Here is a 25512-nt window from a genome sequence, read left to right as displayed (position 1 = left end):
CTGAACATCTACTGTATGCAAAGGACTTAGACAAGCCCTTTCATACTAAAGTCCTGTGTGTATAAATGGAAGCCAAAAGAAACCCTGGAATGACTTTCTGGTGGAGGGACATGGGTTCAACTATAAATGGTATATATTCTGTATACTTATCAAATTATATTCTATATAATTCATTATCAAAGAACAGATTATAACCTGGATTGGAATTATATTTGAGGCAACTATTTCCATGGAAAAATTTTGCAAGCCCTTTTAAATGGAGTAAAACCCTACCTTATCTCCAAGCCATTTCTAGTAGAATCAACGCTTAATACAGCTTTAAAAATAAGATAGCTTCAACACATTATATGTGTCTATCAATTTATACACAAATGTTTATTGAAGTGCCTATGATGTGTCCAGCACAGTCCTAGGCACCATTAAGATTATAAAGGTTGACTGACCCCTGCTGTCATGGACCTTGCAGTCTAAAGAGCCAGAGATCATCTAGAAAACATCTAAGTGTTTGAGTGGTAGAGACAAGAAGTTCAGAGATGAGGGGAAAACAGGTGGAGTAGTTGCTGGAGTCTCCAAGAAAGCCTGGAAGAAAGAGGATTCCAGTTAGTTCTTGAATGTGTAAGGCCTAGTTTAGTAGAGAACAGGGTGAGTCATTTGGGCAAGACACACAGGCAGAAGTCAGTACGCAGTGAGAGAAAACAGTGACCTCTTCAGGGAGCATTAATGTACACGGAATTGTATCGAGCTAACAAGTTGGAAATGCAGGTTGTAGTCAACTATAGAGGATACTAAAACTCAGCTAAATAGTTTTTTTGTAGGCATTTGAAAGCCACTACAGACACTTGGGCAGGGGAAATGGTGTGGTGCCAACAGATCAAACAATATGTGCAGAATGCACTGCGGGAGAACGGTGAGGGAAAGAATTAGATACCATGGCAGTAATCCTGACACCAGAGGATGATGACAGCAATTAAGGAGCTGACAAAGAAATATAACCACAGGGCTTAGCCAGAAGAGTTTTCCTCTCTCACATGTTAAGAATTTAAAATATGTACAGTACTTTTAATTCAAATGATCGTATTAGTCTGTTAAAAGAAAAATATCCAAAATAAGCGGTCAAAGAATCTATTTAAACATCTGCCGTTTTTCAGTGATTGTTGTTTTGTTAATGTGGAAGCAATATTTTCTATGATTTATCTGCTGTATCTGTTTTGACTAAGCTATTACAGAAAGAAAAATCACTGAATTGCTATGGGTTTCTGAAATATCCAGAAAAATTAACCTGAAGCGGGGGGGAAAAATGACACCACACCATTAGCAGGTATTGTGTGAAACTTCTGAAAATGAAACTGACATTTATCTTATTAGGAATAAATACACTGTCTAATGAACTCTCTAATGAACCTTCCTCTCACCCTTTCTGGAAAGTGAGAGTCATGCTGGGCTGTACGTTCTCCCCCATGATTCTGATTAACGGGATGCTCTATTATTATAACCTCCCTCCCTGCTTGTATCCATGTCTTATTAAATTTTTTTTTTAGAGATGGGGCCTCGCTGTGTTGGCCAAACTGGTCTCAAACTCCTTGCCTCAAGTGATCCTCCCAAAGTGCTGGGATTACAGGCATGAGCCACCATGCCAAGCCTATGTCTTAAATGCACTGTATTTCCTTGTACTCCAGCTCCCTATTAGTGAAATGCCTATTAAAACATTTTCTAAGGCCAGCGTGGCAGTATGCATCAGTAGTCCCATCTATTTGGGAGGATGGCTTGAGGCCAGGAGTTAGAGACATGTGTTATAATCATGCCTGTGAATAGCCACGGCATTCCTGCCTGGGATGCAATATAACAAGACCCCATCTTTAAAAACAAAGTCTTATAGTGCTTCCAGCAAATCAACGGAAAGGAGAAAGAGTTCTAGAGTAAGAACAGTTTTTTGTTGTTTTTTTTTTTTAACAATTAGTGACGGGCGAGTATTGAGATGGCCAGCTAAAGTGAGAAGTTCTAGAACTCAGCTAGACCAGTATATTGCTTTATTTAAATTGGCTCAATATCCTATCTAAAGCTAGACTAGTGGTTTTCAAAGCATGGAGCCTGGACTGCATCAGCTGAGAGTATGTTAGAAATGCACATTTCTGGGTCCCACCTGAGGTCTACTGTATCAAACTCTGGGGGTGGGCCTAGCAGCCTTGGGTTTTAACAAGCCTTCCAAGTGATTCTGATGTGAGCTAGATTTGGAAGCCCCTGAGATAGACTTACTGGAAAGAAGCTGGACCCAGGCCCATAGTGTACTTGATGTTCCTGTGGTTGGTTCAGTTTCCAAACTTGTCTGCACATTGGAATCACCTGGAGAGCTTCAAAACTTCCAATGCCTGTGACCCATCACCAAAGGTTGTGATTGAATAGGCCTGGGATATGGCCTGAGCTTTGGAATTTTTAAAGGATTCTCAAGTGATCCTAATGTGCAGACAAGTTTGGAAACCCTTGGATAAATCAAAATACATCTTGAATCAAGGACCAGAGATAGCCAAAAAGAAAAGACAAGACAAGACAACACACGTATTAGTTAAATTCCATTCAAGGAAGTTTCCTGGCTATTTCAGAGTACTGGAATGTTGTCATAACAATATTGCTTTACTTAAATTGGCTCAACAGCCTATCTGAAGAAATCTTTATTCTTGTAAACTACATTTTCTGAAATAAATTCCTGCATTACTTTGTTTGGAGGAAATCTGTAATTTTGGAATCAACAAGGGTTTGTGTCACTCTTTTCATTAAATATTCATCTATGCCATTTAATTGTCCAAAAATGGCATCAGGAACGTCTACACAAGTGGAAAGGAACTGTCTAAGTTTCTGTACACTTGATATGGCTTCTGTGACGGTGACTTTTGGTTGCTCTGGTAAAGATACCTCCCCTTCATCTTCACTTCCTGCTTCACTGGTATTTTCGCCAGCCACCATGCCCTGGATGATGTCTGTGTCCTGAGAGATGATGAGATCATCATCTGCAGTAACAAAGTCGTGGAAATTTACTTCATTTGGGACACAGGTGGCAATAGCCACTGTGTGCCACAACTTTTCAATGGCAGTGTCTGGTTCACTGGCTGCTGATTCTATGTCACATTCTGCAAATTCCATAGGGATGATGCCTGCCTTCTGCCAACATTTGACCACTGTGGATGGCTTGACTGACCACCATGCTGCAGCAATCATGTCGATGGCCTGCTTGATGTCCACCTCTTCTTGATCCTCCCTGCTGCTGAGCTTGAGGAGGATCTGTTTTAGAAGGTGGCTCCGGTATAGTACTTTCATGGTGTGAATTATGCCAAGATTCAGTGGCTGCAGGACAGCAGTACAGTTGGAGGGCAGATACCCAACCTGAATCCTTTCCAAGCGTGGAAGCATGTTATGAGCAGAGCAGTTGTCGATCAGCAAGAGGATCCGGCGTTCCGCCCTCTTCATCCTGGCATCCACTTGCATCAGCCACTCATTAAACAGATCCCTTGTCATCCAAGCCCACTGGTTGGCTCGGTAATCACAAGGGAGGGAATGGATGTTCCTGAGGCAGCGTGGGCTGGCTGACCTACCAACGATCAATGGTCTCATTTTTTCAGTCCCCGAGGCATTGCAACAAAAGAGTGCTGTCAACCGCTGCTTTGCTTTCTTGCCCCCTCTACAATGGTCTCCTTTAGCAGCAAGTGTATGCTGGGGAAGCAACTGGAAAAACACTCCTGTCTCATCAGCATTAAAGATATCATCTGGGCTGTAGTCAGCAATCAGTTTTATAATTTCCCCTGCATGCCACTCATTAACCTTATCTATTCCTAGACCATTCATTAATCTGTCAGTATCTTCTCTACAAACTGCTTTCAAAGCAATTCCGTGGCGATCTCTAAATCTGTTCAGCCAGCCCACACTTGCTTGAAAATTGTCATAGCCAAGCATGTTGGCCAAGTTTAGTGCTTTTTTCCGAATGACAGAACCAGTCACAAGAATGTTTTTGGCATGGATTTCTTGAAACCAAGCAAAAACAGCCTTATCAATGTCATCATAAAGAGCGCTCCTCATCCTTTTCCGCTGGGGTCCCACGGATGCCTCCCGTACCTTTTTTTCAAATTTGGTGCGATCCTTTAAGAATGTAGATAAAGTAGAGGGAGTGATACCAAATTCTTTTGCCACGTCACCTTTCCTCTTGCCCGAGTCTACAGCTTCCACAACTTTCATTTTCTCTTCCAGAGAGAACTGCCGACGCTTCTTGTTCCCCTTGTTTGCCATTTCCAGGGAGTGAGGGCTGGCCATGACTAACAGGGCTGTCTGGTTCCTCCTCGCAGCTTGCTTTGCCACAAGTGTGGCAAACTGAGAAGACAAAATGGAGTACCTATCAGGAAACAAAGATAATGGATTTCCCCTAAAAGATGGTTCAGGTTTTCACAAATCGTATTAGGAAACGACAATTTATGGTCAAAGTAAAGAGAAGATAGGATTCATGCTACTGACTTTTTGTAGAGGCTACTTATAAAGACTCACAGAATGTTTGAAACAGAAGGGATCTTATTATATAGTTTACTTAAACTTTCTGAAGCCCATAAAAATGGGAATAACAATGTTTGCTCTGCCTACCATGAGAACAGATTGAAATAGTCAGGGAAAGAACTTTGCATATAGCACTGTGCTGTATACATTCCGAGTTATTATCCAGTTTCTTTGATGGACACAGAAACTGGGGCCCTGGGAAGGGGCCTACCCAGGTTCATGCAGCTTAGATTTCTTAACTCAGATTACTATTTCTGCCAGGCCATGGTCCTACTTGAAATTCCACCAAAATGAGATCTTCAAAGCTCTACCACCATCTTGCCTGGAAAGATTTTTACTGTGGGAAGATGTTTCTGGTAGCCATACATTCATTTTATATTTATAGGTGCCAAGCTTTAAGGGTACAGTAATGAACAAAAGAGTCAAGGTCTCTGTTCTTATGAAATATAAAATGTGGTGCGAAAGATACATAAGTAAACAAGATAATTACAGAGGGTGATATGTGCTATAAAGGAAATAAAGACTATGACAAGGAATAAAAGAGGAAGATCTACTTACTATACAAAGGGTGGTCAGGGGTGTCCTCACTAAGATGGCACTGAAGCTGAGATCTTCAAGAATATGGGGAAACGGCTGTCCAGCAAAAGACATAGCATCACCAAAACCTCAAAAGCAAAAATAGGCCGGGCGCGGTGGCTCATGACTGTAATCCCAGCATTTTGGGAGGCCGAGGTGGGCGGATCACTTGAGGTCAGGAGTTTGAGACCAGCCTGGCCAACATGGCAGAACCCCAACTCTACTAAAAATACAAAAATTAGCCTGGCGTGGTGGTGGGTGCCTGTAATCCCAGCTACTCAGGAGGCTAAGGCAGGAGAATCACTTGAACCCAGGAGGCGGAGATTGCAGTGAGCTGAGATCGTGCCATTGCACTCCAGCCTGGGCAACAAGAGCAAGACTCCGTTTCAAAAAAAAAAAAACCACCAAAAATAGCTTGAGGTATTCAGGGAACTGAAATATTTGCATGACTCCAAGTATATGACAAAGGTGGGTGGCCAGACCATTCAAAGATGCCATGGTAGGCTGGGTGCGGTAGCTCACACCTGTAATCCCAGCACTTTGGGAGGCTGAGGTGGGTAGATCATGAGGTCAGGAGATCGAAACCATCCTAGCCAACATGATGAAACCCTATCTCTACTAAAACTACAAAATTAGCTGGGTGTGGTGGTGCGTGCCTGTAATCCCAGCTACTCAGGAGTTAGAGGCACAAGAATCGCTTGAACCCGGGAGACAGAGGTTGCAGTGGGCCAAGATCGCACCACTGCACTCCAGCCTGGCAAGAGCGAGCCTCCGTCTCAGACAAACAAAAAAAGATGTCATGGTAAAGAGTTGGTATTTTGAGTGCAACAGAGATCCGCTGACGTTTTCAGGCATTTTAGAAGGATCACTTTGGCTGTTTTGTGGAAAATGGATCAAAGAGGCAAAGAGACCAATTAAGTGACAGATTATGGCAGAAGTGATGGGCAGGTTATAGTACTTCTCTGGGCCTGTTTTCTTTTTTTCCTTTTTTAAATATATTTTTGAAAAGTCCCATGGTTGCAAACCACAAGACCAGATGATGCCTAAGGTCCTTCCAGATGTAAGTCTTGGACCCTAGATAGGTACTCCAAACTCAAATGCCTTTAGGGGCCAGGATGGTGGTGTAAGTGAGTGAAACAGGGATTGAAGTATTTGGAGAATGTTGTGGTGTATCCTGTCTAGAAGTATTCAGAATTTAAAACTAACAGTCCCCCTGCCCCAGGCTGGTCCAACAAAACATGATCCAGCAGTAGCAATTTTGGGTAATTGCCTTCGTAGGCATTTTATCATGAGAATCCTCAAAGGACAAGAGAAACCGCTGTGACTTTACGCTATGATTGTCCCTTCTCAAGGGTAGATTTTTACTATCACCTCCATATCCATCCATTCGTGACATGTACTATGTATTAAGCAGTATGCTTGATGCCACCCATACAGAGATGAATGGAGCATAGTGCCCACCTTTGAGGAGCCTACCAGGGAAGACAAACACTAGAGCATGTGAAAACTATAGCAGAGGTTACAGAATACTACTGGAACATAAAAGTGCAGATAATCAACTGGAGCGGGGCATGGATGGCAGTGCACTTCAAAGAGGGAACAATATGGTGGGCCTTAAAGAATAAACAAATAGGAACTCATGAGATGAAAGGAAATATTTAATATGAAAGGCGATGAAATGCTATAGAAAATAGAATGTCCTTGTCAGGAACAAAGAAGTCCTTGGAGAAGAAAGCAAGGACCAAATCACAGGAAGTCCTAGTTAGGATTCTAGCTTGCGTTTGGGGCATTAAGAGACTTTTGACGGTTTTTTGGTTTTGTTTTTTTTGGAATGACATGATCAGATTTACAATTCAGTCTTTTGGTTGCAGGGTAGGGAACCTAATGGGTAAAGTTGATTTTCCTAAGAGATGGCCCTAAATCTGAATATAAAAGCAGGCTAGCCCAGTAGGCCATATATAGTTTGGATGTTAATTTGAGTGCAATAGGAAGCTACTGAAGGATTTTAAGAGAGGAGAGATAGCTGCCATGTAAAGAATAGAAGGGTATCAGAGAAAAAAAGCAGGAGTCCACACTAGATAATGGTGGCTTGGATAAGAGTAGTAATAGCGAGATGGTGAGTAGTAGTCAGTTTGGGGCTATGTTTTTGCAAGCCCTGTCATGGACCGGATGTGAGGTGAAGGAGGAGTCAAGGATAACGCCCAGGTTTCTGGTTTGAGCACTGAGCAATCCAGCGGGTGCCATTTACTGAGGTGGGAGGATCTACTGCGTAAACGTAATTTGTTAAGCACTTTACATGGTTAATATTGCTTACCTGTGGCAGAGCTGGGATTCAAACCCAGGGAGGCTCACAACAAAGCTAGCACTCCAAACACTACAGAGTGCTATATAGCTGGTTCTGGGAACTACTAATATTGAGAGGAGACATAGAAAGAGAATAAAGCGAGAGCCAAATCAAAGTCTTGGTCAAGCTAAGTCGTCTGAATTTTATTTTAAGTGAATGAGACACTGGAGGGTTTTAAGCAGGGAGTGACTTGATCAGACAGGGCAAAATGATCAATCTGACTGCTTCGTGGAGAACAGACTGTGGGGGGATGTGGGGAGAACCACATCAGTCCAGGCAGGAGATGATGGTGGCTAGAAGGTTGGTGACGGCGGTAGATGGAGAGAAGTAGACAGATTGGAAACACATTTGCAATACAGTGAGAGTTGTGCGGGCACTCGTACAAATGTGGATAACCTGTGACACTGGAGAGAAAGGACAATCCAATCACTATTTGATTTACGGAGGCTCTCCACACGGTCATTGAGCTCAGCATAAGTCACTCCAGGAACTCACTACCACCACTATTCGTGGGCCAGTGGGAGAGACGGATTGAGGGCAGATCACTGGAGTGATGAAGGCGCTACTTGATGCGGCACTACGTATGAACCCGATCTTGAATGAGAGGGAAAGACGGGGCAGGCAGAAGTCAGGCCTTGAACGTCGTGCGGAGGAGAGGGTGATATTGTAGGCTTCCCAGCGCCCGACGTGGCTCTGAGAGGTGAGGCGGGGTCTAGATCCCTCACGCTCAGCACAGCCCCGCCCCTGTTACCTGAACGCCCCACAGCAGTGCCCAGGGGCTGAGCGGCCGGGGCGCCCCACCGCCGGCAACCACAGCTTCCTCCTCTGCCCGGGACCTCTGGCCGGAAGCAGTCCCTTCGCCTTAATAGACCCCCTCCAAGCCTTTGAGTATTTCGTATGGGTCCGCCCCCAAGCTACGGCTGGGCTGTTGCGCTTGCGCGAGGGGTCGCACGCAGTCACGCGCCGCCGACCGCTTCCGGTGCGCCGCGAGGGCAGCCGGGACGGGTCTCCCTGGCGATCGGTGGTGTGCTGCTGCTCAGCGGCCAAACCGGTGCGTCGGTGACGACTGTGTACCTGCTGTCTTCCTCGAGCTCCCCGGGGCTTGACCCCCGGGGCCCTCGGCAGGCATCGGTGAGGAGCCTGCGGAGCGAACCTGTGCTCCTACACTTGCCCTTCACGACCCCATATCGCGACTCCGAGGAGGGGAAGCGAGGGGGGCTGTCGCGACTCCGCGCCGTGTGTCGCCGGGCGGGGCCGCGGGGCCGGGGCTCCTCCAGCCCCCGGGATGCGCGCGCGAGCCCTCGCCTCCACTTCCTTGTTGCTGCTGTCACGACTGGAGCCGCCTCTCGCCGACAGCGGGGAGCGCGAGTGCGCCAGCCATCCCCCTCGTCGAGCCCCCGGGCCGAGCGCCTCCGGGAATGTGAGCGGCGCGGCTTGCACGCTCCTCCGGGTAAGTCCCGCCTTCGAGGGTCGCGCCGAGCCGCTGGGCGACCTCGAGTTGGCTGCTGCGGCTCTCTGAGCCTCGACTGACTCTTCCACAAAGTAGGGCCACTGAGCCTTAGTGTCCTTCTTCCGCAATCCGTATGGGACATTCGGATGTCCCAGACGTCTTATCTTGACCAATACTTTGTCTGGTTTGGCTCTTGCTTCATTCATGACCCAGAATGAGGGAAAGAAGCTAGCCCAGAGTCAAACTGTGGCCCATGGCTGAGCCCTCAAAGGCCATCTCGTGAGATTCCAAGGAGGATGTGATGGGACAGAGGAAGTGTCTCGCATATTTCAAATATTGACCTTAACTGTATTTTACAGATGAAATAACGGAGACTTAGGGTAAGTAGACTACTTAAGGTCATAGGGCCGCGTGCTGGTGCGACTGTGTAGCCTGCACTAGAACCCGGATTTTCTGTCCTCCAGAGCCTTTTGTTTTTAACCTTTGTATTGTCCTGCCTTTTTTTGCATTGCTATACTGCGGCCTCCAGTCTGATAACAAACTTGGACCCAGGCTTAGAAGAGGGTAGTAAAACAAAACCCTAGGGTGTTCTCTTCCTGCCCTCAGCCCAAGGTGGTTGTAATGACTGTTTCCTAACCCGTTTTGCTCAGAGTGCTTAGTACCCTATACGCCATTCATTACAGATGCTCTCCTGCAGTTACTGCCCTGCTCCACAAGGGTTTCAACCTCCCAGGAGTCAGTTAAGGGCAAAAAAGAGCAGTCCCCACGTAGCCTTGATTTGAACTCCTGCTTCCCTTATCATTTACTGGCCTATTGTTTACCCAGCCAAGTTGTAGACTGTGTTCTCTTCCTGGGTTGCACTATGGCAGTTAGAATGTAGGGTGTTTTTTTTTGTTTTTCTTTATTAGTTTAGTTTTTGTTTTTAATGGGAAGAGGAATCATTTAGAGATGACAGAGAACCAGGAAGAACCTTAAGAAAAATGTGTGCTTAACCTGGGGTATATCCTTAAAACTATAGGTGAAATACAGTGTGTCTGCATTTTCTAGGATAGTTTTTTGCTTGTTTGTTTGTTTGTTTTGCTTTTGCAACATTGTGAAAAGAATTCTTGCCTCCAAAAGATTAGGAGCCACTAGGTTCATCCTCTTCTCACAGTAGAAACAGTTGAAATTTAGGTTGTGGAATAGACTTCTCTGGGATCATAAGGTTAGAGTTTAGGTCTCTTGACTCCACATGCAGTGCTCATTATGCCTTATTTGTGGAGTGAGGTCTAATTGAGAGGTGAGTGGGCTTTGTACTGCACATATCAGTCCCATATTTACCACCACAGCTGCCTCTTCACATAATTCTAAATTTCCTCCTGACAGATTTTCGGGGGAAACTATGTTATTTCCCTCTTGCAAAACTCAAGTGGTTTCTGTGAGCCTTTCTCGCTCCAAGGATTGAGACTTATGGTAAAACTCCAATTTAGAACTTGGCTACAAAAAAAGCTAACTCTTCTTGAAGTAGTTATTATGTTTTTTTATGCCTCTTTTCCTAGACATAAAAGCTGTTAGTAGATTCTCTGTTTGTTAGCCCAGCACCAGAGAGCTGATATTGGTTGGTGAGATGACTGTTTAGATCTGTGCTGTCTCTAGCTCCTAGCTTATGTTGCTATTTAAATTAATTACAATTGGCCAGGTGTGATGGTGTCTCATGCCTGTAATCCCAGCACTTTGGGAGGCCAGGGCAGGAGGATTGCTTGAGCCTAGGAGTTTGAGAGCAGCTTGGATAATATAGTGAGATCTCATCTCTACAAACATTTGAAAATTTGCCAGACGTGGTGGTGCACATGTGTAGTCACAGCTACTTGGGAGGCCAAGGTGGGAAGATCTCTTGAGCCTGGGAGGTGGAGGCTGCAGTGAGACAAGATCGCATCACTGCACTCCAGCCCAGGGGACAGAGTGAGACCCTGTCTTAAAAATAAATACATTTAAAATTAAAACTAATTCAATTCTTCAGTCACACTAGCCATGTTTCTTTTTTTTTTTTCTTTTGAGACGGAGTCTTGCTCTGTCGCCCAGGCTGGAGTCCAGTGGCACAATCTCGGCTCACTGCAAGCTCCGCCTTCCAATTCACACCATTCTCCTGCCTCAGCCTTCAGAGTAGCTGGGACTACAGGCGCTCGCCAGCACGCCCGGCTAATTTTTTGCATTTTTAGTAGAGACGGGGTTTCACCGTGTTAGCCAGGATAGTCTCGATCTCCTGACCTCGTGATCTGCTTGCCTCGGCCTCCCAAAGTGCTGGAATTACAGGCGTGAGCCACTGTGCCCAGCCCACACTGGCCATATTTCAAGTGCTCGATAGCCATATGTGGCTGGTGGCTATTATGTTTGACAGCACAGATGTAGAACATTTCCATCATCAGAGTTTATTGAACAGTGCTGGTTTGGAGGGTTGCCAGTAGAGATGGGTAGCAGTGTAGCATAACGAAAGAAGGCCCAGGGAGTTGGATTTTTTAATTGAAAATCTATCTCTCAAGTCCCTGTTTGGGCTTAGTGGCCTTGGGAAGGTTGTTAAGCATCTCAGACACAGATAATAGTCTTTAACAGAGGCCAGATATGGTGGCTCATGCTTGTAATTACAGCATTTTGGGAGGCTGAGGTAAGAGGATCGCTTGAGCCCAGGAGTTCAAGACCAGCCTGGACAACATAGCGAGAGCCCATCTCTATTATTATTTTTAAAATTATATAAAATTAAAAAAAAAAAAACTTAACTCTTTCATTTTTTTTTTCCTGCCAGTTATCTAACTTTAGGAATGAACCCAGCTGGGCGCAGTGTAATCCTACTCATTCCTGTAATACCAACAGTTTGAGAGGCCAAGGTGGGCAGATCGCCTGAGTCCAGGATTTTGAGACCAGCCTGGCCAATATGGCAAAACCCCATCTCTCCAAAAAATACAAAAAATTAGCCGGGCGTGCTGACATCACCTATAGTCCTAGCTACTCAGGAGGCTGAGGTGGAAGGATTGCTTGAGCCCAGGAGGTTGAGGCTGTAGTGAGCCCAGAGTGTGCCACCACTGTACTCCAGCAACAGAGTGAGATCCTGTCTCCAAAAAAAAAAAAAAAAAAAAAAACCCTTTTCATTTGTATAGCACTTGACTATTTTCTTTTTTTTTTTAATTAAAAAAGATTTTTATTTTTTAAATAGAGATGGGGTCTCACTATATTGACCAGGCTGGCCTCAAAACTCCTGACCTCAAACAGTCCTCCCATCTCAGTCTCCCAAAGTACTGGGATTATAGACGTGAGCCACTGCGCCCAGCCAATTATTTTTAAATAGAGTTGTGTCTGTTGTATCCTTTGAGTCTTATCACTATAAATCTGTGAGAAGGTAGGTGAGACATCTCTTTTTTTATACATGAGAGGGAGAAAGCTGAACAAAAAGCAGCTAAAAGACCTGCCCCAAATTGCACAAGCTGGCAGAGTGTAAAGAAATCTCTTATATACAGACCCTTACTACATGTTTGAGTGAATCAATGAAGGCATTTGCTTAAGTTGATGAAACATAGGAGGAATGGGCCAGAACTTCTGATTTCTGGTCAAGCATTCTTTTCACCTATTTCTGTATAGAATTGTCATAATTTGGGGCTAATAAATCTTTGCGTAAAAGGGGTGGGTGGGTACTGTATCCCGTGAATATAAGTGAAAAAGTCTTTCTAAGTCAGTGGTCACAAATTTGCCCAGTCTAAGGAACTACCTGAGGCATTTGTTAAGCATGTGGATTTCCATACCCTCGGGAGATTCTGATTCAGAAGGGCTGAAGTGGAGCTCTGGAATCTGTATGTTAACCAACCAACCCAGGTGCCTCTTAGGATATATTGGGTTTGGGAAATGTCTAAGCCTTAAGGCACTGGCAGAGGTAAGGGGTTATTTGATCAGGAAACTGCTGGCCCTCTTAGGGTAAATTCTGGAAACTTTATTTTGACTTTCCTTTCCTTTAGCCATGGACGCATCATATGATGGTACTGAGGTAACTGTCGTGATGGAGGAAATTGAGGAAGCCTATTGTTACACCTCTCCTGGGCCACCCAAGAAGAAGAAAAAGTATAAAATACATGGAGAGAAGGCCAAGAAACCCAGGTTAGCCAACACAATTTGGTTGCTGCTAGCATTTATAAACAGAAGTTGCTTGGAGAGCTGCATTGAGGAAAACTTTTAAGACTCTTTGAAAAAGAATGTTATTATTGAAGTCCCCGGTCGAGGGATGGGGAGTGGGAAGTGAAGGGATTTCTGCCAGCATTGCTATTACTGACTAGACTTTGCTTTTGTTTTCAAGTTGTCACAAGAAATTGTACCATACTGATGGTAGAAGCTAGGTACAAAAGAGCTACATTATTTATTATTATACCATTGTTGTTCTTTAAACATTTAAAACAATGCATTAATAAAATTACAAAATTAGAAATAAGGCTGGGTGTGACGGTTCATGCCTGTAATCCCAGCATTTTGGAAGGCCGAGACGGGTGGATCACCTGAGGTCAGGAGTTCAAGACTAGCCTGACCAACATGGAGAAACCCCGTCTCTACTAAAAATATAAAATTAGCCAGGCGTAGTGGTGCACGCCTGTAATCCCAGCTACTTGGGAGGCTGAGGCAGGAGAATCAGTTGAACCTGGGAGGCAGAGGTTGCAGTGAGCCAAGATTGTGCCATTGCACTACAGCCTGGGCAACAAGAACGAAACTCCATCTCAAAAAAGAAGAAAAAAACCACACAAAAAGAAATAATACCAATTACATCTGTACAGAATATCCAAATTGTAGCTCTAATTTCACTGTTGACTGTGAATACCTCAAACTTGCTGAAACTACCAGCATTGGTCATTTTGATTGGTCTGCTTGCTTCCCTCTCTCATCCATGGGGAGGTGCTATTGACCAGGATAGTGACCAAAGGCTGCGTAGAGGAGTACAGAGTGTGAGTGATAACCAGCCCCTTGAGGAAGCTTTCCCTGTGAGTAGAATGACAGGACAGGACACCTGTATCTTTCTTTGCTTCTGTTGGGTTTAAAATCATTCCTGCACAAAAGATGATCTTTAGGAAAGCCAGTCAAATGAGCCTTTGCCTCCAGGTTTCTGAAGAGAAAACAGCCACTTGTTATCTTTACCATTCATTTTCCCCTACTCCCTTGGAGCCCCTTATCTTCCTGCATAGTTACTCCTGACTGTAATATACTGGCTCTGATGTAGTAACTTTAATATGGTAGCTTATATAGGCATTTCTCCTATACCATGAGTTTTTATATTACAAACTGAATGTAATATAATTTGTGTTGTACTGACAGCTATCAGTTATAATCAGGAATAAGATTATAACGTATTATAACACCATCTGAGGATGTTATTTAAATGTTGCTTTGCTTCACTTTCAGTCCCTATTTAGATAAATGCTTAGAAATGAGAAGCTGGGTTTTATCAACCTCTTGACTGCCCATACCTTAGCATAGTAGTACTTACTGGTTGAATGATGGAAAGCCTGAAGAAGTCATTGCTTCCTCAGGTCTGCTTACCTCCTGTACTATTACGACATCTACCTGAAAGTGCAGCAGGAGCTCCCCCACCTCCCCCAGTCTGAGATCAATAAGAAGATTAGTGAGAGTTGGAGGCTTCTCAGCGTGGCCGAGAGGAGTTACTACTTGGAGAAAGCCAAACTAGAGAAGGAAGGTTTGGATCCTGTAAGTAATTTTTTTTTTCAGCTATTTTTTCCACTGGTTCAGTGATGAAGGCCTTAGGGAAACGAAGCCCCTTGTTCTGTTTCCTTTTCTTTTTTGGGGGAAACTTTCATCATTTTGTCCTTCTTGACTCTGAGCTTGCTTGTTTCTATTTTGATGATGCCCTGCACTCTCTTGTCCTCTTCGGTTGCAGCAATATGTGGAGCTGACATTTTTTGTGTTTTCTACAGTGAGCCTTAGGTTCCTTTTCTAAATTGTAGTGTAACTTGGAGCCCTTTGTAGTTACTATAATATAATAGCTTTAATGTAGTAACCTTAATGTAGTAGTTTGTATAGGCTTTTCTCCTATGCCTTGAGTTTTCATATTACAGATTGAATGTAGTGTATTGTACTAATTGCTATCAGTTATAATCAGGAATAAGGCTTACATGTTTAGAGGTAGATAGAGCTGCTTGTGTAATACAGTACCATATTATTTTGTTAGCACTGAGGGTTGGAAATTATGCTAAAAGCAAAAGTGCCAGTAAAGCCAAAGATGGTGGAGAAGACTGAGGCTTTGGGTGCTTGGGTTAAAGGACTAACAAGGAAGCATTTAGATTTATGTCTGTCAGCATTTTCTTATTTCTAGTTCACAATAACAAAACACACTGACAGCTATTTAAACTGCTGGGTTTTTGTTTTTTTGAGAGTATCCCTGTCATGGCATACACTGCTGTTTTTTTAAACTGAAATTCCTGCAGGAAGAATAACCTTGCTGTTGAAGACTGGAACCTTTTAACCTTAACTCCTTATTTCGATAGAAACAGTTGTCTGTAACTTCTCTTTTGGTGGTGTAGAGCAACAGCAACAACTATGTTATAGCAGAACAGGTTTTATTTTCCCTTGTTGGAGCCCATCTGCTACTGCCGTTTAAATTATTTTGTGCTTATTGGCCTGGCATTCTTCTTTCTGGGAGAGCTTTGTCTTACCTACAGGCTTGGAGATGCTACTTTGTGCTCCCTCCTCTAGGTGATTTGTTTATTAACAGTGAATCTGGGAAATAATCCCTGTAGTGGATGATGAAGTCTAAGAAAAGTTTATCTACTCCCTTCGGTTTCCTTACTATAATAAAATCAGCAATCTAGGCCGGTTGTGGTAGCTCATACCTGTAAACCCAGCACTTTAATAGGCTGAGGTGGGAGGATCACTTGAGCCAGGAGTTTAAGACTAGCCTGGGCAAGATGGCGAAACTCTACCTCTACGAAAAAAAGGCGGGGGGGGGGGGGGGGGGGCGGCGGGGAAAGATTAGCCAGGCGTGGTGGCACGCACCTGTAGTCCCAGCCACTCAGGAAGCTGATGTGGGAGGATCACTTGAGCCCGGGAAGTCGAGGTTGCAGTGAGCGGTGATTGTGCCATTGCACTCTAGCCTGGGCAACAGAGTGAGACTCTGTTTCATACACACACACACACAAAATCAACACAATCTTTTTTTATCGTGCACAATCTTTTTGTGCATGATAAAGAAAATCCTATGTAATCCTGGAGTGATTTGGTTTTTAAAACTATACACTAATGTAGATCATTATCAAGACTTTAAAAAAATTTAAATCGTCTGCAATGATTCTTCCTTATTTACATGCTTATTTATATCTACCACTATCTCTACTGCTGCCACCAAGAACATGAATAGGTTAGTTCTGATAATAGCTGAGTGACCATTGTAACTTTTGAGTCTTGGTCTCCTCATCTGTAAAATGGCAATAGTCTCTTCTCGTAATGTTTAAAATAGGTAATGTAAATCTCCTAGCTGAATTCTTGATAATACTGACATAATAAATATTACCCTTTAGTAGATTAAACTTTCAGTGACCATATAATAAGGAAAAGTGGCATTTATTGAGTACCTGAAATATACCAAGACTGAGTGAAGCTTTATGTGCTGTGTTTGACGTCTCCCAGACTGCCTGGTGTGATGGGAAGACACTCAATGTCTTCATACCTTAGGAGCCTGTCAGAGCCCTGTGGCAGGCTGTCCTCCTCAACACCCCTTCAGGTCTCTTGCCAAGTGCAGGTTCCAGTTTTATGCCTTCTAGTCTATAAAGTGAATATCATTCAGGCCTTCCAGGTTTCTTTGTGCTTGGATTTGTTAAGTCCAGACCATCCTATGTGTATTTGCCACCATTTAGTCTTGTTCTCCTAACATGGCTGCTTCAAAGTTTGGCTTGAGAATGCCATTTCCCCATTACCTCTCCAATAAAGGCTCCATAAAAGATTCAGTCCATCTGCTTTTATGTTTTGTCTGAGTGCTGCTTTTAACTTTTCATTTCTGAGTGCTTCCTTTATGCCTTAAGTAGTCTCATCGACTTCTTGCTTTTGATTTATTGAAGAATCCTTTTGTAGTTGACTTTAGTGTTCCTTTTAAAAGATACTTCTGAAATTCTTTTTTTGTTCTGTTTAATTTCATGTCTCACTTATCTGTTCACTTTTAACTTTTCTGTTTTCCTTATTGGTTGCCTTTAAATTGAAAAAATAAAACATAAATGACTTTTTCTTGGTGCCAATTAGCTATTCAGGTCTGTGCTTTTCAGTACCCGGCCTTGATACTTAGAAGACCTGGCCTGGAGTCCCAGCTCTACTGCTTACTAATTTTGTGTTTAGGGAAAGTTTACCTTCCTGAGTTTTATCCTAAATTTTCTCATTTGTTAAATGGGAATAATAATCTTATCTAACATGATAGCGTTGTTTTTAAGATAACATCAGATAATGTGTTTGAAAACATATTCTAAACCTGAAGGTATTGGGTCATTGTTAGTATTCACATTTTTTTCCTTAGTGTATTCAGGACCTTATCACATAATCCATTCTATATATACTTTCTCTCATGAAGGCTTCTCATGAAGCCCCTTAGCTTTGTGATCTGTTCATCTTCTTTGTAAGTCTGGGGAAAACCAGTGAGGTCAGAATGCTTACTTGCTGCCTTGAGTTTCATCTTAGCCTGTTAACTTGTATTTTATGCTTTTTGGGTTTTTATTGAGCGTTATACATTCTGAGGTTTGAATCTTATGCTACTTTAGAATCCTAAAGTGTCAGAGCTCAAAAGGAACTCATAAATTGCCAGATTCAGCTCCCTTGTTTTACAGATGGGGCAGCTGAGGCCTCAGGAGGGGAAAGGATTTGCTCAAGGCTATGCCAGACCTCAGGTTCCAGCTCACAGTTTCATATGGCAAGACCAGTGCCATTTCCAGAGTTCAGTTCATGCTGTTTCCCGTGTGATTGAGGGAATAAGCTACATTGGCTAAAGTGTGATTCAAATGAAGATGACACTGCTGTTGACAGGGACTGACCTTATATGAATTAGGTCAAGAGAGTAGAGTTTTTCCAGTCCCTTTTGCAGGGGAGGAGGGGAAGACCTTACATACATATATATATGTATGTATGTATGTATATATCTCCACATGGTCTTAGTCCATTTATCTTTGCTTGTCTCCCCCTTCCTGGCTTCCTCATCCTCAGAACTCTAAGCTCTCTGCACTGACTGCTGTGGTTCCGGACATCCCAGGTTTCCGCAAGATCCTCCCACGCTCAGATTATATCATCATCCCCAAGAGCAGCCTGCAGGAGGACCGGAGCTGCCCTCAGCTAGAGCTATGTGTGGCTCAGAACCAGATGTCCCCGAAAGGACCCCCTCTTGTGTCCAACACTGCCCCGGAGACAGTGCCCAGCCATGCAGGCATGGCAGAGCAGTGCCTGGCTGTGGAGGCCCTGGCTGAGGAGGTGGGAGCCCTTACCCAGTCAGGTGCTGTACAGGAGATTGCCACCTCAGAGATCCTCAACCAGGATGTGCTCCTAGAGGATGCTTCCCTGGAAGTAGGAGAGAGCCACCAACCTTACCAGACAAGCCTGGTAATTGAAGAGACCTTGGTGAATGGCTCAACAGACCTCCCCACTGGAAGCCTGGCTGTGCCCCACCCCCAGGTTGGAGAGAGTGTATCAGTGGTAACAGTCATGAGGGTAAGTGGCTTTGGTACTGGTGTCTTTGGCTTTGTCTAGAGTTACTTAAAGGGCAGCTAGCACCATGCAGTGTGATTCCAGAGCAGTGGCAATCAAGAGTGCTGATGTGGCGCTTCTACTGATACTGCAGTTCTCTTGAATGTTTCTTGCCCCTGCCTGCGCTCACTCCAGAGTTCTTTGGAATTTCTCAGGCACTCTTACCAACTCTTTGTCCAGCTTAGCCAGAATTTTCTTCACGTGAGATGGTTCATAAGCTACATTAGCAAGAAAGTTGCAAATTGTATTTGAGTTATCCATGAGTCAAAGCTAGGATCTGTTAGGCAATTTAGTATCAATCAGGATTTTGTTTTCTGAAGACTGCTTCCTTTTCTTGAAATGGGATGTCACTCTGTTGCCCAAGCTGGTCTTGCATTCCTGGGCTTAAGCAGTCCTCCTGCCTCAGCCTCCCAAGTAGCCAGGATTATAGGCTTGTGGCACCACACTGGCTCCCTGAAGACTATTTCAGCAAACAATGGCACCTTGAACAGTGTACAAGAATTTTCACACAAGACCTGTACCAAGGTCTTCCTGGGTTCAGATGGGGTAGGAAGACAAAGATTATCTTCAAGGCCAGGTTGATGGGACTCATATCTGAGAAAGAGGAAGCAAGTTTCCACAGTGGCCTAAGTGTCATTCTCAGCTGAAGGGAAAGCAGCACTTTTAGCGATCCCAACAACCTTATCTCCTAGAAGTGGAAGTGGAGAGAAACTGCTACCCTGCCGTAGTATAATATATAACCTGCCCTCTATAACCTTGAAGAGGATAGCATTCTCAGCGATGGGAATCTTTCTGTTCAGGCTAAGAGGACCAGCTTGCTGTAGCCCTTATGGCCTGGGCAGAGAGAACAAGTACCCCTGCAATCTGTCCCAAGTCTAAATCCTTATTTGTTGCCTCAGTGCTGTTTATGATAATGAAGCGTGCAACTAGCCTGTTTTTGTTGTTTTTTGAGATGGAGTTTTGCTCTTGTCGCCCAGGCTGGAATACAGTGGCGAGATCTCAGCTCACTGCAACCTCCGCCTCCTGGGTTCAAGCGATTCTCCTGCCTTGGCCTCCAAGTAGCTGAGATTACAAGCATGTGCCACCACGCCCGGCTAATTTTTGTATTTTTTTTTTTTTTAGTAGAGACAGGGCTTCACCACGTTGGCCAGGCTGGTCTTGAACTCCTGACCTCAGGTGATCCACCCGCCTCAGCCTCCCAAAATGCTGGGATTACAGGCATGAGCCACTGCACCTGGCCACCACTAGCCTGTTTAAAGCAGGTAAATAGGGTGCTAAGAACACTTGAAAGGGTTAGAATTGGATTCTCTCACTAACTGCTTATGTGATCTTCGAAGTCCTAAATCTCTTAGAACCTCAGTTTTCTCGTCTGTAAAACAAAGATAGCACATTTCCTGTGGTAATAGTTTTCTCTTTGTTCTTAATTAAACTTTTTGAGATCATCATAAATTCATTCCTTTTGATAAGCACACTGGGATGAGTACACTGTCTGTTATTAAACTTAATCCAGTCTTCCAGTGTCGAGTGGCCTGGGTGTTTACTCTGTTTCAGTGAAACTGTCCTCTTCGTTGCCCATAGGATTCCAGTGAGAGTAGCTCCTCTGCACCAGCCACACAGTTCATCATGTTGCCTCTGCCTGCCTACTCAGTTGTGGAGAACCCCACCTCCATCAAACTGGTCAGTACTGTATGTGGGGGATTGATGGCAATTAGGGTGTCATAAGCATTTTTTTCTAAGTAGATTTGTTTTTTTTTTTTCTTTCTGAGCTACCAGTTGTAGGACCAAGTAGATTTCTAAAAGTATTAGAACCTCAGGATGTGAGAACTGGCAAAGGTTTCAGAGATTATGTGGTCCATATGCTCTTAATGGGGGTGAGGGGTTGTAGATAGATCTCCATGGGATCCATGAACTCACCTCAAGTTTTATACAAACCCTTTTCCTGGAATAGATTCCATGACTTTTATAAAATTTTCATAAGTGTACATGATTTAGGAAAATGAGCAGCCGCTGATCTAATTCAATACTGTGATCGTACAGATTAGGAAAAGGGCCCAGAGGAGAGAAGGGACTTGTTCAAGGTTACAACACAAGTCAGACTGGATTCTAGTTTCTTGATTCGCAGTTGATATTTTTTTCAGCATCGGGACTGAGATTTATCCCTAACTCTTTCTCTTTTTCTGACACTATTATAAATGGCATTTTAAGAAAATTTTCAGTATCTGATTGCCTGCAGCTAATACGTCGTAATACAATTGATTGCTTTGTATATTGGGCTTGTATTCTGCAACTTTACTTAACTCACTTATTAGTTCTGGTAACTTTTGTAGGTGCTGTTGGATTTTCTACATAGTTAATCTTGCTGTCTACATGTAATGACAGTTTTATATCTCCTTTCTGATTTGAATTCCTTCTTTCTTTTTCTTGCCTTATAATATTGTCTAGGACTTCTGGTACAATGCTAAATAGAAGTGGTAAGAGCAGACATCTTTGTCTTGTCCTCATGTAAGGAGGAAAGGATTCAGTCCTTCCTCATTAAGTATATTAACTATAGGTTTTTCCTACCTGCCCTTTATCATGTTTAGGAGTTCCCTCTATTCCTAATTTTCTGAGAGTTTTTATCAGGAATGGATGTTGGATTTTGTCAAATGCTTTTTCTGTGTCTTTTGAGAGTATTATAAGAATTTTCCAGAAGTTGGTTAAGGTGGTGAACTTCACTATTATTCAAATTTTAAACCACCCTTGTATTCCTGGGACAAACCCCATTTGACAGTGATGTATTATCCCTCTCATAGATTGTTGGATTTGATTTGCTAAAAATTTGCTCAGAATTTGGCTCAGAATTTCCTTGTACAGTCTGCCCGCTTTTTGTATCAGGGTAATGCTTGCCTCTTAAAATGACTTGGGAAGTATTTTCTCCACCTCAGTTCTTTTCCTTAAATGGTAGTATTACCAGGGAAGTCATCTGGGCCTGGAATTTTCTTTGTGAGAAGGTTTTTAACTGCAAGCCCAATTTTAAAAATATATGAAGTTGTTCATAACATTCCCTTATTACCCTGTAATAAACACTGTACTTATCTACAAAGATAATTTGGACTGTTGTTTCCCTATTGCTGACAGATGAAAAAGTTTAGACCTTAAAATAATACCTGATTCTGTTGGCCGCTTCTGGTTAAGGCCACTCTCTACAGCTTTCCAATGGCAAGTAATGCTTTACATTACAGCCAACTAATATTCTAAGATTCTTAGAAGTGGACAAACCACTTGTTGCTTATTTTGGTTGTTTCTGGACAGTTACTACCTGTGTGGAAAAATTCAGGGTACTAAACAACAGTGTCACTTTATGGCCTGGTACTACACTGGAGCATGTCACAAGTTTGCAAGGGCGGTAGCTCCTCCCTCTACTAATGGATACTACCAGAGACCTTCACACAGCGCAGACCTCGATTACTAACACCTAAATATTAACACCCATGGGATTTGCAGTCCCTATGTTCACGCCTAGTACTTTGGTAAGCTCCACACTAGGCACATACTGTTTTATGCAATCTTTAAAGACATCTGCAATAGACAATATGCAGTTTGTTTATAAACTATGAGGTTTATAAACAGAACTCTTTACATTTGCTATTATGTCTTAACAGGCACAATCTGAAATACAATTTTGTACTAGCAGTGTATAAAAATACTTTTAAAACAATACTTTTGATAGGTACAGTAGCACTTTAAAGAAAACCACTGTGTAGTTATTCCTTTTGAGGACCTACTGAAACAATTTAACTTACTGTCCCCAGCTACATCTAAAGCACGAACGTGGAAAGCAAGTTCTCTTACCCAGGTACACACTACACACACCCACGTACTGAAACAATCTCCATCTATGATGCATGCTGATGAGGTATCAGTCTCAAACAGGGCATGAGATGACGGTGTTTGGAGCCTGTTTCCATTTCCAGGTTTGGTATGAATGAACAAAAGGCAAAGGCAAGATGGAGTCTGTGTATGGGCCCTCTCTAGGAGTTTAATCTGGCATATCAATATTTAACTTGGGAGGTGGGGGAACGTATTTCCTGGGGCTCTGGATTAAAACTACCTGATCTTCCTCCCAAACACTGGAGCAATTTTTGGAGCTTCTGGAACCGATGTTTCTTCAGCACCTTCACTATCTTCCTGATGGAGATTGTATGAAATGTTTCCATATTCTCTTAAAAGTGGGAAAATTTCAAGCAGAAATTGACAGAAGTCTCTGTGAATACCAAACCACTAATGATTGCCCCCTTTTCGCCTAAATGTTGTGACCATTAAAGTTAGTAACAAAAACCAAAGGGGGACAAATATGGAGATATAGGAGAATGTATTGCGGCCATCCAATCTGTGAACCAGCAGGAGCTCAAAGGTGAGCAGGGCACGACGGCAGTCGTTATCCAGCTGATGTCCATGGTCACGTGTATTCTTCACTGACCCAATAGTTCTCATTTGTTCTTTTTCTAGTTTTTTAAGGTAGAAGCTGATGTCATTGATTCAAAACCTTTCTTTTCTTTTCTCTTTTTTTTTTTTTGGTAGATAAGGTTTCACTCTGTTGCCCACACTAGAGTGCAGTGGCACAATCATGGCTCACTGCATCCTTGACTTCCTGGGATTGACCTGCCTACCCCAGCCTCTCAAGTAGCTGGGACCACAGGTGTACACCAATATACCCAGCTAATCGTTTTAAATTATTTGCAGAGACGGGGGTCTCTCTGTGTTGCCCAGGCTGGTCTTAGAACTCCTGGGCTCAGGCAGTCCTCCTGCCTTAGCCTCTGAAAGTGTTGGAATTACAGGCGTGAGCCACCGTGCCCAGCTCTTTCTTTCTTTTCTAATGTAGGTGCTTGCTGCTATGAATTTCCCTCTAAGCACTGCTTTAGTGGCATTCCACAAATTCTGATATGGTGTGTTTTCATTTTCATTCAATTCAAATACTTTCTAATTTACTTCTTTGACCAATGAGATATTTAGAAGCTATTATTTACTCTCCAAATATTTGGGGATTTTCCAGATATCTTTCTGTTATTGATTTATAATTTAATACCACTGTGGCCTGACCTTTTTGATTATATAAACTGAATCCCTTTAAATTTATTGAGGTTTGTCTTACAGCCCAGAATGTGGTCTGTCTTGATAAATGTTATGTACACTTGAAGAGATGGCATAGTCTGCTATTGGGTGGAATGTTCTATACATATCTAATTAGGTCAAATTGATTGATAATGTTCAACCCTTTTATATCCTTACTGATTTTGTCTACTTGTTCTATCAGTTATAAGAGAAAGCGTCTGGCCAGGCACGGTGATATGTGCCTGTAATCCTAACACTTTGAAAGACTGAAGCAGAAGGATTGCTTGAACCCAGGAGTTCAAGACCAGCCTGGACAAGGCAGGGAGACCCCATCTCTACAAAAAGCAAAAAATTAGCGGGGTATAGTCCCAGCTACTCGGGGCTGAGGTGGGAGGATTGCTTGGGCCCAGGAGTTGGAGGATACTCCAACTGTGATCGTACCACTGCACTGTAGCCTAAGCAACAGACTGAGATTCTCCAAAGAAAAAAAAAGGAGGTGACATCTAACTATCCTTGTAGATTTGTCTATTTCTTACAGTTCTCTTAATTTTTATGTCATTAATTTTGACTCTATGGTGAAGTATGTAAGCATCTAGGATTGTTGTGCCCTCTTGATAAATTGACCCCTTTGTTGTTATGAAATGACCTTTATCTCTAGTAATCTTTGTTCTGAAATCTACTTTGTCTAATGGCTAGCTTTTAAAAATTATTGTTATATCAATAAATTTATTTTTCCATCCTTTTAACTAATTTATATCTTCATAAAGTGTTTTTGTTTTGTTCTGCTTTGTGTAGATAGCATATAGTTTGACTATAAAAGCAAGACCCTCTGACGGTCTCTGTCTTTAAAAGAGGTTGTTTATGCCATTAATATTTAATATGATTATTGATATGGTTACATTTAGATCTATTATCTTACTATTTGTCTCATCTATTTTGTTCTGCCTTCTTCTAATGTGATTATTTTTTATGGATCTGTTTTCTTTTATTGGCTTATTAGCTATTGACTTTGTTTTGGTTATTTTAGTAGTTTCTTTAGGGCTTAAGTACATATTTTTAACTTACCAGTTTATTTTATCTTTAAAAATGTCTGCTGCAGATAAACAATATGTTGCAGATAAGAAAGCTGCAATATTTTAAAATAGGAACAGCCTGTAGCTTTGACTCATGGAGAAACTGCTTGTTTCTCCCGAGTCTTTATTCTCCTGGAAATTACTGTTCTTTCATGCTCTAATAAATGTCAGCCAAGCACTTCTAGAAAAGTGTTTTATAATTAATACTTAGGACTGAAACATCATCCTTGAACATTTAGCAGTTTTTTTCCTAAAGTCATTTCTCTAGCCTACTGTTAAGGAATATTTCCAAGTTCATGGTAATTTTCTTATAAAACTAACTTATCTTAAATTTTTACTCTGCTTTCTTGAGGTGTTCATAATGAGAATTATACATTGGCCACAACCTGAGAAAGGATCAGAGATGTTTTATATTCTAGTATTAATAGTCTCTCAACAAGCGTGTAGAATCTAAAAGAATGTTTTCTCATTCCTTATGTCACTTTCTCAGCAAGACATGCCTATAAAATAGGAAAAACAGGTGATTTCACAGAGGAAGAAACTCAGGGCCCAAGAGTTAAGGTCCCTTACCACCAGGTCATTCAGTGTATTTGTGGCAAAATTGGAACCCAAATCCTGGTCTTTCTCTCTTTTGGTGCCATACGACTTCACACTCATCCTTGACTTAATACCACTGTCATAATTGCTTTTTCCTTAGGCTTCCTTGCAGAGGTAGC

The 25512-nt window shown here is 42.7% G+C and overlaps 2 protein-coding genes across 6 annotated transcripts in view; one reads left to right on the top strand and one right to left on the bottom strand.

Annotated features, from left to right (window-relative positions):
• Nucleotides 1-612: 612 nt before the first annotated feature.
• Nucleotides 613-8403, bottom strand: TIGD6 (tigger transposable element derived 6). 3 transcript variants are annotated; one of them, XM_038006103.2, is made up of 2 exons: nucleotides 8202-8388; nucleotides 613-4375 (listed from the first exon to the last, which is right to left on the bottom strand). In XM_038006103.2, the coding sequence occupies exon 2, from the start codon at nucleotides 4294-4296 to the stop codon at nucleotides 2707-2709; it is 1590 nt and encodes a 529-aa protein (XP_037862031.1). In that variant the 5' UTR covers nucleotides 4297-4375; nucleotides 8202-8388; the 3' UTR covers nucleotides 613-2706. The 3 variants fall into 3 exon arrangements, 2 of the variants coding, with proteins under 2 accessions (XP_037862031.1, XP_008013157.2); XM_008014966.3 differs by having other exon boundaries at nucleotides 613-4353; XR_501741.3 differs by lacking the exon at nucleotides 613-4375 and adding an exon at nucleotides 7567-7854 and having other exon boundaries at nucleotides 8202-8403.
• HMGXB3 (HMG-box containing 3) overlaps nucleotides 8399-25512 on the top strand; it is a 51693-nt gene continuing 34579 nt past the window's right edge. The window contains exons 1-5 of one of the 3 annotated variants that reach the window (XM_008014959.3): nucleotides 8399-8900; nucleotides 12881-13019; nucleotides 14435-14609; nucleotides 18099-18596; nucleotides 20211-20309. In XM_008014959.3, the coding sequence (XP_008013150.3) occupies nucleotides 12883-13019; nucleotides 14435-14609; nucleotides 18099-18596; nucleotides 20211-20309 (909 nt within the window). In that variant the 5' untranslated portion in view covers nucleotides 8399-8900; nucleotides 12881-12882. The remainder of the gene's footprint in view (nucleotides 8901-12880; nucleotides 13020-14434; nucleotides 14610-18098; nucleotides 18597-20210; nucleotides 20310-25512) is intronic. The other 2 variants (XM_008014961.3, XM_008014960.3) reach the window with 2 other exon arrangements.

This window comes from Chlorocebus sabaeus, chromosome 23, assembly GCF_047675955.1.
Source record: "Chlorocebus sabaeus isolate Y175 chromosome 23, mChlSab1.0.hap1, whole genome shotgun sequence".
NCBI lineage: Eukaryota > Metazoa > Chordata > Mammalia > Primates > Cercopithecidae > Chlorocebus > Chlorocebus sabaeus.
This window is presented reverse-complemented; position numbering and strand designations above follow the sequence as displayed.